The sequence below is a fragment of the Coptis chinensis genome, chromosome 6 (assembly GCF_015680905.1).
Source record: "Coptis chinensis isolate HL-2020 chromosome 6, ASM1568090v1, whole genome shotgun sequence".
Taxonomy (NCBI): domain Eukaryota; kingdom Viridiplantae; phylum Streptophyta; class Magnoliopsida; order Ranunculales; family Ranunculaceae; genus Coptis; species Coptis chinensis.
The window spans coordinates 82,950,657-82,963,588 of record NC_141461.1 but is presented as its reverse complement, the minus strand read 5'-3'; the positions used below and the strand labels follow the sequence as shown (position 1 = coordinate 82,963,588).

Genomic DNA, 12,932 nt, shown 5'->3' with positions numbered 1-12,932 from the left:
TTGGTAGTAAAAAGGATCCAATTGTATATAGCTTAATCCAAGGCTCTTTGACGCCGAATTCATTCATCATCCATATTTCAAAGTAACGATATTTTACTGTCTCCGATGTCAAACTATCCCTATGAATGCAAGCAATGTTTTCCCTTAAATAGCCAAATCCTTGTCTCCATCACTAGACTTGATACTACAGGTAATTCCATAGATCCAAAAGCCTCGTTGCTAAAGTCAAATGAAAGTATCATAATTTGAGTACCTTTTTCTATCAAGTTACCAGTTCCTAACCAACAAAAAATTTCGTTCTTGTACAGTGCTTTACTAGATGAATTGAAAAAAGTACGAGCCAAAACAATCCCATGGGGCAAAACAACGTCAATAGTTCTCCAAGAATCGGTACTTAAGCTGTATAACTCGACTAGGAGACAGTTTCCCTCCATAAAAATTAATCTCATCACCTTGTAGTCACTGTTTTTAGCATCAAAACCAAATCCAAGAGAGACATAAACCACCTTTTTGCTGTGTTTTCTTAGAAGGGCAGTAGCCGACGGAGAACTGGGGATAAGTCTGAATTGTTTTGTTGCAGGATTCCACAAAGAAACGTACGTAGATAATCCAAGTCGATGATATAGAGAAATTAAACCGTTACAAGAAGCAATGATAGATGGGCAACGATCCTTCTTTAAAATATATGGTAAATCAAAATCTCTGATAGAGTCAAATTTGTCACCAGATAGTAAGGAAAATTCTTTACTACAACGAAAAGCAGATAGAACGATTTTAATAACAATGAGACGATCATTGTTATCCTTGATAGTTGTTGTTGAACGATGAAAGTTAAGGTGTTGGGTGATAAAATCAAAACTTACAATGAGACAGTACCACGACTTGCAAACTGACTTAGCTCGCAAAAGAGACCTCACTGGTAGACGAAAAAGTATACTGAAAAGTACTTGTTCAGGCATATCACACATGTTTGCCATTACTTAATTTGTTGCTGAAAAGAAGAACGAGGTGAAGGAAGAAAACGCATGCAGCAGCCGGTGATTAATTAGTGGGCGTAGTCAACGTGTTTGCAACTTTGCATGACCTTAATACTTGGTGCACGTTTGTTACCGAAATAAGAATTTCTACTAACGTTAGACGCTTAGACGTAGAGTTCAAATTGTAGTTGTATACTTGTATTAGCGAAAACTTTGGAGGGCAGATCAAGTGGCCAAATATGCAGTACGTACTAGTGAACAAGTAGTGTATGATGTAAAATAAATGGGAGGTCCCTCACCACACCAGTCACCATTTGTTCATTCATTTGCTTTTAGCTCAAAAAGTGTTTCCTTCTGAAAAAAATAGTTTTTTAACTTAAAAACAAGTTTTACCTAATTATCATAAAACAAGTTTTTGGGGCCAAAAAGTGTTTTTGGATGAAAAACTATTTTTTTTCCAAAAACCAAACACATTTATTTTTGGCATATATCTTTTAAAGAATAAATAAATAGGAAAGCCAAAAAGGTAAAATAAATTATCGGAATATATAACCATTTGCTTACTTTTTTTCCACGTGGAAATCTTTCGGAAAAGCCAAAAAAAGGAATTATCGGAATATATAACTAGGTTTTTTTTCCAGGGAAAGAAAGTCCAAAATTAGGGTTTTACCGATTTAGCCATATTAAAATAATATGAGTGGAGGAGGTGAGAAGGGATTGGGGGCTACAAAGACACCTGCTGATTTTCTCAAGTCGATTCGTGGCCGGCCCGTTGTTGTTAAGCTCAATTCAGGGGTCGATTATAGAGGTTTTTTTTTTTTTTTTTTTATGAATATCTTTATTTTTAGTGCAATTATATTTGGAATTAGTTTTAGTACAAAACAGCGGTAATTGAGATTATACTCAATGCCTCCTGGGTGAGAAAGAAGAAGAACTTTCTTAATGATCTCAAATGTTTAAGAGAATAATTTAGACAATAAAAGAAGCTCGCCTGCTAATCACGTCATCTAAGTATTGAAATAAATTAAGCTATATCCTATTTCTTACTAAGATGTTATTAAATCAAACTTACTCAAGTGTGATCATGATCAATTACCTTGAAACTGAGTAACATGGTTGGGATGATTCATTTTATAGTTGCTACTCAATTTACAAAATTTAGAGCCTCAATCAAAATTTTTCTGAAACATAGTTACTGAAATTTAATTTACTGTAAGAAAACCTTTTTTTTTTAAAACAAAATTGTCAATATGGCTCAGGCCAATTCAGGAATCGAAAATATAGTCAATAGATATGAGAATATGATGTTTGTTAGATTTTTCTTAGGAGGAGAATAACATTCATGTCGTAGAACACAATATTAGTATATGATAGAATATAAAACCAAGACTATTGAAGATATGATATTGATAAAATACCTGACTTAAAGAATGAAAAAATTGATCGATGGCAGTACACCTGGGCTGAAACGGAAAATGAGGACTGAAGTTGAGGTTGAAGAAAGAGAAGCTATGAAAGTTTTTGAGTTTATGTTAAGGTAATGAGGAGAGAATCGGCCATGGAAGTACTTACTCGTAAAGTTTTTTTTTTTCTTTTGAGAAATAAATTGGTAATCTTCCATTTTTGTATTCTGATTTTTCGTTAGTAAAAGAGAAGTACTTTTGGTCGTAATTTTCTCTTTTTCTCTCCTGATCTCCCGTGAGTAAAATTTGACGTGGACACTCTTATAGAGCTCCAAAAGGGATTGCTATTATATATATACTAGTTTTCGAACCCGTCCTACGAACATGTACTATTATATTAAATTATTCTAAAATATATTAGCAATTATGCAGAGTTATGAGATATATATGAAAATTATATTAATCACTCATTCAAATTTTTTGCACCACTTCAATAAAAAGAAAAACCAAACCTTGATAAAACTTATTGACTTCTTTTAGTTGTTAGGTTTAATAATTGAAGTTTGATGAGAATGCTCAATGTGGCAAAGATGATATTGAAACTACTTGAATAGCAAGATGCTCTCAATCATAATAAAAGAATTATGATAAACACAATTTAAAATGCAAAACTATACTTGTCGAAACATTATATTCCCCCTACAAATAATGCAACTATGTTTCGAAGTTAGTTCAATACATTTGCATCAAGTTTCTGATTTTCTATTAATTATTCATTGAGGTTAGTTCAACATAGTTATTGTATCTAGTTTCCGATTTTCCATTAATTATTTTTTGAGGTTAGTTCAATACAGTTGTATCAAGTTTCCGATTTTCTGTTAATTATTCTTTGAGGTTAGTTCAATGCAGTTGCATCAAGTTTATGAATTTTCGTTAGTTATTCATTAAGGTTAATTTAGTACAGTTGCATCCAGTTTTCGATATTTCGTTAATTAGTTTTTGAGATTAGTTCATTGCATTTCCATCCAGGTCCCAATTTCTCGTTAATTACTTATTCAGATTAGTTCAATACATCTACATTCAGTTTCTGATTTTCAGTTAATTGTTTTTAGAGGTTAGTTCGATGTTCAATGCATTTGCATATAGTTTCAAATTTATGGTTATTTATGTTTTGAAGTTAGTTCGACCAGCTATATCCGATTTCTGATTTCTTGTTAACTATTCTTTGAAGTTATTTTAATGTATTTGTATCAAGTTTCTGATTTTCCGTTAAATATTCTTCAAGATATTGCATCTAATTTCTGATTTACCATTAGTTAATATATAATTTTAGTTTAATGTAGTTGCATCCAGTTTCTGATTTTTCGTTAATTATTCTTTGAGGTTAGCTCAATGTAGTTGCATCCAATTTTCGATTTCTAGTTAATTGTTTTTTGAGGTTAGTTCAATGCATTTGCATCAAGTTTTCGATTTCTCGTTAATTATTTTTTGAGGTTAGTTCAATGTAGTTGCATCAAATTTATGAATTCCCGTTAATTATTCATTGAGATTAGTTCAGTGCAGTTGCATTAATTTTTGATGTTTCGCTAATTAGTCTTTAAGATTAGTTCATTGTATTTGCATACAGTTTCTGACTTTTTGTTAATAACTCTTTGAGGTTAGTTCAATATATCTGCATCAAGTTTTTTTTATTATTTATGCTTTGAGGTTAGTTCGATGCAATTACATCCGGTTTTTGATTTTTCGTTAACTATTCTTTGAGGTTATTTCAATACATTTGCATCTAATTTCTGATTTCCCGCCAATTATTCTATGAGATTAGTTCAACGCAGTTGCATTCGGTTTTTGATTTTCTGTTAATTATTTTTTGAGATTAGTTCAATGCATTTGCATCCAGTTTCCGATTTTCCGTTAATTATTATTTGAAGTTTGTTTGATGTATTTGCATACTGTTTTCAATTTCCCGTTAAATATTTTTCAAGGATTTGCATCTAATTTATAATTTCTCGTTAGTTATTCTCTGACGTTAGTTTAATGCAGTTACATTCAGTTTCTGATTTTTAGTTAATTACTTTTTGAGTATAGTTTATTGTATTTGCATAAAATTTTCGATTTTCCATTAATTATTCTTTGAGCTTAGTTCAATGTATTTGAATCCATTACGTTTTTGATTTTTTTTAATTATCCAATATGGTGTGTAATACCAACTTCAAACAGGACATAAAAATAAATTATGTTTCATTTACTATGTGGGATCATAAAAAATTATCCAATTCCCGATTTCCTGTTAATTATTCTTTAAATTATACATGACTCACTATGTGGGATCTTCAAAGATTATCTACGAACGTGTGATGTTATATTAATTATTTTGAAAAATATTTTCAACTATATATGCAAAACTATTATATATGAATATTACATGGATCACTCATCCAAATTTCTTATAACGTAAAAACCCCACTATCCATTAAAAAAAAAACTCACCCTTGATAAAACTCTTCAATTTTATTTTGTTGTTTAATAATATAAGTTTGATTGAAGTTTTGTGAAATTGACTAATAAGGCGAAGTTAATTGAAGCTACTTGAATAGCAAGGCGTTCCCAATCATACGAAAAGAGATAAGATAACACTATTTTAAATGCAAAATTGTATTTATTGAGACATTCCCACAAGTCTATAACATATAACACAACTATGTTTTAAGGTTAGTTCAATGCATTTGCATCCAGTTTCTGATTTTCAATTCCATTATTTATTTTTTGATGTTAGTTCAATGTAGTTGCATCTAGTTTCCGATTTCCCGTTATTTATTTTTTGAGGTTAGTTCAATGCGGTTAGTTCAATGCATTTACATCCAATTTCCAATTTCATATTAATTGTTCTTCGAGGTCAGTTTAATGTATTTGCATCCAATTTTTGATTTTCCGTTAATTATTTTTTTAGATTATTGTAATGCATTCTCGTTAATTGTTGTTTGAGGTTAGTTCAATGAATTTGCATCCAATTTTCGATTTTCCGTTAATTATTTCTTGAGGTTAGTTCAATGCATTTGCATCCAGTTTATTTTTTGAGATTAGTTCAATGCAGTTGCATCCGATTTTCGATTTTCCATTAATTATTATTTAAGATTAGTTCTATGCATTTGCATCATGTTTCCAGTTTATAGTTAATTATTCTTTGATGTTAGTTCAATGCAGTTGCATCCAGTTTCTGATTCCCCATTAATTTAATCATTGAGGGTTAGTTCAATGTATTTCCAACCAGTCTTCGATTTCCCAACAATTATTTTTTTATGTTAATTCGATGTATTTGCATCCAAGTTTTGATTTCACGTTAATTATTCTTTGATGTTAGTTTAATGCAGTTGTATCCATAGTCCGATTTTTCATTAATTACTTTTTAAGATTAGTTTAATGTTTGCATTTGCATCAAGTTTTCGATTTTCCATTAAATATTATTTGAGGTTAGTTCGATGCATTTGCAACTAGTTTTCGGTTTTCCATTAATTGTTCTTCGAGCTTAGTTTCATGTAGTATTATATATATTTTAAAATATTTGTCATTATTGGTTTGCCATTATTTTTTTATATATATGTGAGCTTGCTTTAGAATAAATGCAAAATTTTCTATTATATGTTTTGTGATGTTATTTTTTGTATAAATTTAATTTTCCACTGTAATTTGTTTTGGTTTGGTATATTATAAAATTGGAAATTACATTATAGTGTTGAAAAAAATTTATAAATTTATAAATTTAATTGGAATATGTCGTAATTACTGTGTTTTTTGAAATCCTTAGCGATGACTAAATGTCTAAATCCCAAAGTGGATGGTGCATTAAATCTATCCAACTTTATTTGTTTAGGCCCATATAGACATATAGTACATACAATACAATTTTATTTGTTGTCCGCTTAGTTTTGGGTGTACACTGTTACCTATTTTATGATTAGTTTACTTTTATTTTTCCTCTTTTGTCCCAGTCATATGTGAGGTTAACAAATGTAGAAAGTAAATGTTCACGTAACTCAATTCATATTTTCCTTCGTTATTTCATTGCATTTTTCTAGAAAGAAACTTTGTTATGTTAAATTTCTAGATCACCTAAGATCAGGTTGAAAACAATGGTGAGAAACTATTCTTTGTGGCATAAGAGTTTTAGGAAAATTGTTTTTGTTAGAACTTATTGTTTTTAGCAATTTAGTTTTTTTGTCTCCTATTTTTTTTTCGTAATTAGCTAGTGTTTAGGAAAAGTTGGAGAATCTGTGAAACGCTAGATGAGATTGTTTCCTTCTTTATATCATATTTTTTCCGTAATTAATAATAGAGTTTAGAAAAAACTGGAGTTTATGTGAGTGCTCCAATTGTCTAATTTTTTTTCATATTAATCTCTTACTTTTTCGTAATTAGCCAAAGAGTTTTATAAATATTGGAGACTCTGTGAATGCTCAAAAAATAGAGCCAAGAGGGTACAACTATAATATACATCTAAAGATAAAGATACTTTTGGGCTTCGGGTGGAGGCCCACTCAAAAGCCGCACTGAGCCGAGTCGAGTCGGTTTGGATTTGGGCTTGGGCTATATGTGTGTGATAAGTTAGTAGGGCTTAGCTAAATTTCCTAAACTGTTTATTGCATGTTGAACATGTTTATGAGTTTCCTATTTTCTTTTGGAAATTGCTATGGCTTCCTAGTAACACAAGGTTTCTCATTTCTTTTTAGAAAACCAAAACCCACTCTTGTACTATATATTTATATATTATTTTCATCCAGGTTTACAACACTTTTTTCTGAGACCTAAATCTATCTTCTTCTTCAAGCTCTAGCCACCAGAGAGAGTTATATTTGTTGTTCTAGAGAGTAGGCTACTGGAGTGCAACTTAGACTAATGATGTCATTGAATCCTGTAAAAGAAGACGTCTAAGAAGCCTTTTGCACCTACAGAGGGGGCGAAATATTCTCTTAAGGTCAATGTTCATACATGCCTTGACAATATGTTATTCATTGTCCTTAACTTCTTTTCGGTTTTCTAACCCTATTTACAACAATAGCCTATTGTCATACTCTCTATAACAACAAGTATAACTCTTCTTTTAAGACTGTTGTGAAAAAAAGGGTAGAAACCGAAAAGAACTAAATGATAGATGAAGAACAAATTGTCAAGGTGTGTATGAACATTGTTTTTAAGAGAAGATTTTGTCCCTCTATAGGTGAAAAAAGCTCCTTAAACGTTCATTCTCACAGATTCAATGACAACAGTAATCTAAGATGCACTCTACTAGCCTACTCTCTAGAACAACATGTATAACTCTCTATGACAATTAAGGCTTGAAGAAGAAGATAGGCTTAGGTCTCAAAAAAATGTATTAGATCTAGACGAAAATCACATTATATAGAATGCAAAAGGCGGTTTTGATTTCTAAAATGGAATTAGAAACCTCCTATTATTAGGAAGCTAAAGTGGTTTCCAAAAACAAATAGGAAACCCAAAAACGTGTTCAGGAATTTGGCTAAGCTCTACTAACTTATCACACACATATAGCCCGAACCCGACACATTAAAGTGAAAATTCTGCCCTTAACTTATTTTCGGTTTTCTAACACTATTTACAACATTTTAGCTAGTTATTATAGACTTTTTTGCCTTTCAGGTGGCTAGAACTGTTATTTTCAATATCATACACAATATGTGGTATGCGTTGTACAATACATTTTGGTTGTTTTCTAAGGATAATGTCACAAAAAGGAGAGAGAGAGAGATGAAAAACGATACGCGGGTTAACAACTATGCTTAGAATCAAGTGAAATGAGAAAGACCTCTCATGTTAAGTATTGTACCATCTCCAACCTAGAAATATGTGCATAGGACATAAAAAAGCTGAGAGTTGGAGACACCTTAATTGAAATAAAAAGGCCAACACCTTTTCTTTAGTTATGGTCACCTAACCAATATGTCCTCACCATACGCTTGAGTTGAGTGGAACAACCTTGATGAAATTAGGAGCAGATAATGTTTAATATAGGAGCAGATTCAATTGGTGTTTAAACTCGAAAAGCTAAAATCCAATCAAACTAGCACAATAATGGATCTAGAAAAGAAAAGAGGAAGAAGATAAAGGGTTTGGTAATTAACTTGGTGAGTACCAAGTTCATCACTAACTCATTTCTCTTTTTCCTGTGTTCCCTTCTCTTTTTTTTTTTGATAACCAGCATGTTTTCTCTTCTTTCAGGATCTATTATTGTACTGGTTTGATTGAAGCTATGAAGCACGGATACTTCTGTATTGGTGAAGTATCCAGGTAATGCGATAATATCAACAACGAATCGCCCGATCGCCTCGAATACGTAATGGGATATACGATTTGGAGTATCCGATTTTTAATTAATTTTTAATTTCCGATACGCGGGGGATATGCGGGAATAGTAATCTCACAAAAAAAATTTGGAACTTCAAAAAAAAAAAAAAACAAGTGAAATAAAATCAAAGATAAGAAGAGATGCAAGAGAATAAAGATGAAGTGAATTAAGATGTAGAAGATGACATAGTTGAAGTTGGACAACTTGATTGACAAATCCATTGTATTGTTTTGAACTTTTTTGTTGGCATTTGCTTGCAGTGTTATACACTTATACAAAGTTGCTGCTTAATGTGTTTGAATTGGTCATTTTATGAAGTAGAATTGCCATTTTAATTTGAATTTGGTGAAAAATGCTCAATTATATAATATTTATATATATATTATTCAAACGTATCCATGACGTATCCGTATCCTATATTTTTGAAAAATGCCATGTCCGCGTATCCGTGTCGTGTCGTATCCATGTCGCGTATCCGTATCCGTGCTTCCTAGGATTGAAGTTTAGGAAAACCGCAAATTTTGTTTTAGGGATTTATTCATCACTCAGTGTGGTATTTGCCGATTTGGCTTCCATATTTGGATATTTTCTTTTGCTGTTGGGTGTTTTTCTCACTAGTTTTTGGATTTTTTAATTTTTTTGATTTCCCCCCCCTGAATCCTTTGTGAACAGTCGCTGTTTTGCTTTCTCGGCCAAATCTCTGTATTTTTGTTATTTTATGTATATTTTGCTCCTTTCATTGTTAGAGAATTTTTGTTGGTTGTTATTGGTATCTCTATTTTCTTTTACTATGAGTGACATCCAAGATACTACTTCTACTGCTATTAGTCGTGTTGGTCTGGGTTCGAACCCTCCTCAGACCCTTTGTTATATTCATTATGATATTGGTAAACAAACACTTTCTTTGAAGGCTCCTCATGATTCAGTTGCAGCTACTACCTACCATGTAGTATAACCATTGTTGCTTAATATGATGATGGACTTCAGCTGAGCTTTAGATACTCCCTTTGGCCCAATCCTGTAACTTAGATAATACCGGGGAAATGAGTGCCTTCGTTTTGCGTGAGAGCTCTTTTCTATCTAGATTTTTTGACTGGACAAAGCTGAAAATTTTGTGCAAAATCCAATCAAGCTAGCACAATAATGGATCTAGAAAAGAAAAGAAAAGAAAAGAGGAAGAAGATAAAGGGATTGGTAATTAACTTGGTGAGTACCAAGTTCATCACTAACTCGTTTCTCTTCTTCCTGTTTTCCCTTCTTTCTTTTTTTTTTCCGATAACCAGCCTGTTTTCCCTTCTTTCAGGATCTATTATTGTGCTGGTTTGATTGAAGTTTAGGAAAACCGCAAGTTTTGTTTTAGGGATTTATTCATCTCTCAGTGTGGTATTTTCTTGGATATTTTCTTTTGCTGCTCGGTGTTTTTCTCAGTAGTTTTTGGGTTTTTTTATTTTTTTTAATTTTTTCCCCTGAATCCTTTGTGAGCGGTTACTGTTTTGTTGTCTCGGCCAAATCTCTATATTTTGTTATTTTCTGTATATTTTACTCCTTTCATTGTTAGAGAATTTTTGTTGGTTGTTATTGGTATCTCTATTTTCTTTTACTATGGGTGACATCCGAGATACTACTACTGCTATTAGTGGTGTTGGTCTGGGTTCGAACCCTCCTCATACCCTTTGTTATATTCATTATGATATTGGTAAACAAACACTTTCTGTGAAGGCTCCTCACGATTCAGTTGCAGCTACTGCCTACCATATAGTATAACCATTGTTGCTTAATATGATGATGGACTTCAGCTGAGCTTTAGATACTCCCTTTGGCCCAGTCCTGTAACTTAGATAATACTGGGGAAATGAGTGCCTTCGTTTTGTGTGAGAGCTCTTTTCTATCTAGATTTTTTGACTGGACAAAGCTGAAAATTTTGTGCAAAATCATTATTTGAGTTTCTATCATGTTTTTTGTTGTTTCATTTTATTATCATGCACTCTATCTCTGCGCAGGTATGAGTTTTTTCTCTTTGAATACCCGCTTTCTGGGGCACATCATCAGCCTTAGATATGTTTTAACTTATACCCTTCTAGCATGTTCTCAACAGTTTAATTCGAACTTGGGAAGTGACTAGCAAATTGGCCTAATCGGGTGGGGAAAATTTTGAATTGATAGATTGATTCTCCTGAATAACGTTTTCCCATTTTTTCCCTAGGAAACATATATTACATAAAACAAACAAAAAATAATGCATATTGGAGATTTTTCTTATGCGAGGAATCATATGGGTTGAGATTTGCTACTACCTTGTTACCCAATCAATAGAATAAATTACTTCTACATTGTTAGATGTGCCCACTTGACCTTGGAATCAGTCACATTGTTTTCTGCTGTAAGGATGTCATGGTTTCGCATGAGGTTTATGTGGAGATACAACCACATCTGATCTGATTGTTTTGTGCTGTTTGTAGTCAATGAGCAATTAAAAATTCTTCTTTGTTGATTCTGCAGGTATATTAGCTTGTTTGGATGGTTATATGAATATAGCAATGGAGCAAACTGAAGAATATGTCAATGGTCAGCTGAAAAACAAATATGGTGATGCTTTCATTCGAGGAAACAATGGTAACTTGAAGTGTTATTTCCTTTATATCTTAGTGTTATAGTTTTTATCTTGCTTCCATTTACTTTTTTCTGCAAGCTTATAACAAGGAATTGAGGATCTTGTTTCTCTATGTGGGTGCAGTTCTGTATATCAGTACATCGAAGAGGACATTGCCTGAAGGATCGTAGAGGTTCTTAAGGGAAGTACATGGTGAAACGTTTTAAAGTTGCTGAGACAGTCCTGGAATATGTGGCACTAACATGTGGAGGTCGTGTTTTCTAGAAATGGATCAGTTGTTTACTAAAATTTACTATTTTAGTCAACAGCAAACGACTTTTGAATCTGGTAGAGTTGAGGTTCAGAATGATTCTGACTGTATTTTTGAAAACCTCATCTAGAATGGTTTCCTAAGTGATTGAAACTTAAACGGCTGCACTCACAGTTTTTAAGAGCTTGATGGTGGATTACTCTAGTCTAATGCAATTTGCTTGGTACATAGGTTCTGGGGGATATTGGCAATGATCCTTTGTTTTGAACTTGGCAAGTGCTACTAATATGAGCTCGCAAGAATGTCTTTGGTGAACTTATGCTACTTAGATCGAGTTAAAGGAAAATGTTTGAAGCTGTCACACACGGTCACACCACTGGCAGCTAAATGGTACAAGTAGTCAGTCGGATAAGGCTGAGCTGACTGCCATCTTCAGCACATAAAGATTGGTTCTGGGCAAACTAGATGCGAGCACAAATTTTCTTTTCTGTTCTTATCTTACTAAACAATGAAGAGTTCTGAGATGGCTACGTGTTTAGATTCATCTCTTTTGTTGCAGCATATTGGTTGCATCAATCTTACAACCTAGAGACCAATGATTTAATAGCACAGTTTTGATTTTTAATCGACCTTAACCTTGAGAATGATGCAAGCAAATTCTATTTGCAGAATGCTAACAATATTCCAAGTCATTCCGCTCGCAAACTATGAAAGAAAGAATAGCGTAGATAATGGTGCAAGGGGAATGGCAAGATTAGATGTGGTCCATTGGCTAAATAGAACTATGGCTACTCGTACTGCTGGGCAACTGTCAAGGTGGGAGCTTCATAACCAGCTATGGTGGATTAGTTGTTGCATCTGTTTTTCGGGTGTTGAAGACTGAAGAGCTCCCTCTTCATGTTGTCCATTTCGTCTGGAGGTGCTTGCCGAAATGATACCTCTAATCTAGAATATATATATACTAGAATTTAACCCATGGCTACGCCACTCAAGTCATTATGGGTGTCTTTCACACTTAGTGTGTCAACACTAAATATTACATCTAGTCTTCATGGAGGCGATAAAAAATTACATATGTTTCCAAATAATTGTACATAATTGATCTAACGTGAATGGTATTTTTACAATACGAATGTATAGTAACATGATCTAGAAATTACCCTTGTCTTCAACCTGAATGATTCTTGATTTTGTTTCTCACCATTTACTTTGTATCTAACAAAGTAATATAAAATTTTGGAATTCATTTCCTCTTTCTTCTCAGCTCACAAAGCTTTATGGATAACAGCCGATGGAACTAAGTTATCTCAGCCCACCCCGATCGAGAGCATTG

The 12,932-nt window shown here is 32.7% G+C and overlaps 2 protein-coding genes across 2 annotated transcripts; one reads left to right on the top strand and one right to left on the bottom strand.

Annotated features, from left to right (window-relative positions):
* Positions 1-119: 119 nt before the first annotated feature.
* LOC147494877 (F-box/kelch-repeat protein At3g23880-like) lies at positions 120-977 on the bottom strand. Its single transcript, XM_086568271.1, has one exon. It carries the CDS (start codon positions 975-977, stop codon positions 120-122), a length of 858 nt encoding a protein of 285 aa, XP_086424397.1.
* Positions 978-1,609: 632 nt separating this feature from the next.
* LOC147494876 (sm-like protein LSM36B) lies at positions 1,610-11,853 on the top strand. Its single transcript, XM_086569358.1, has 3 exons — positions 1,610-1,785; positions 11,238-11,351; positions 11,473-11,853. The coding sequence occupies exons 1-3, from the start codon at positions 1,671-1,673 to the stop codon at positions 11,517-11,519; spliced, it is 276 nt and encodes a 91-aa protein (XP_086425484.1). The 5' UTR covers positions 1,610-1,670; the 3' UTR covers positions 11,520-11,853.
* The last annotated feature ends 1,079 nt before the right edge of the window (positions 11,854-12,932 follow it).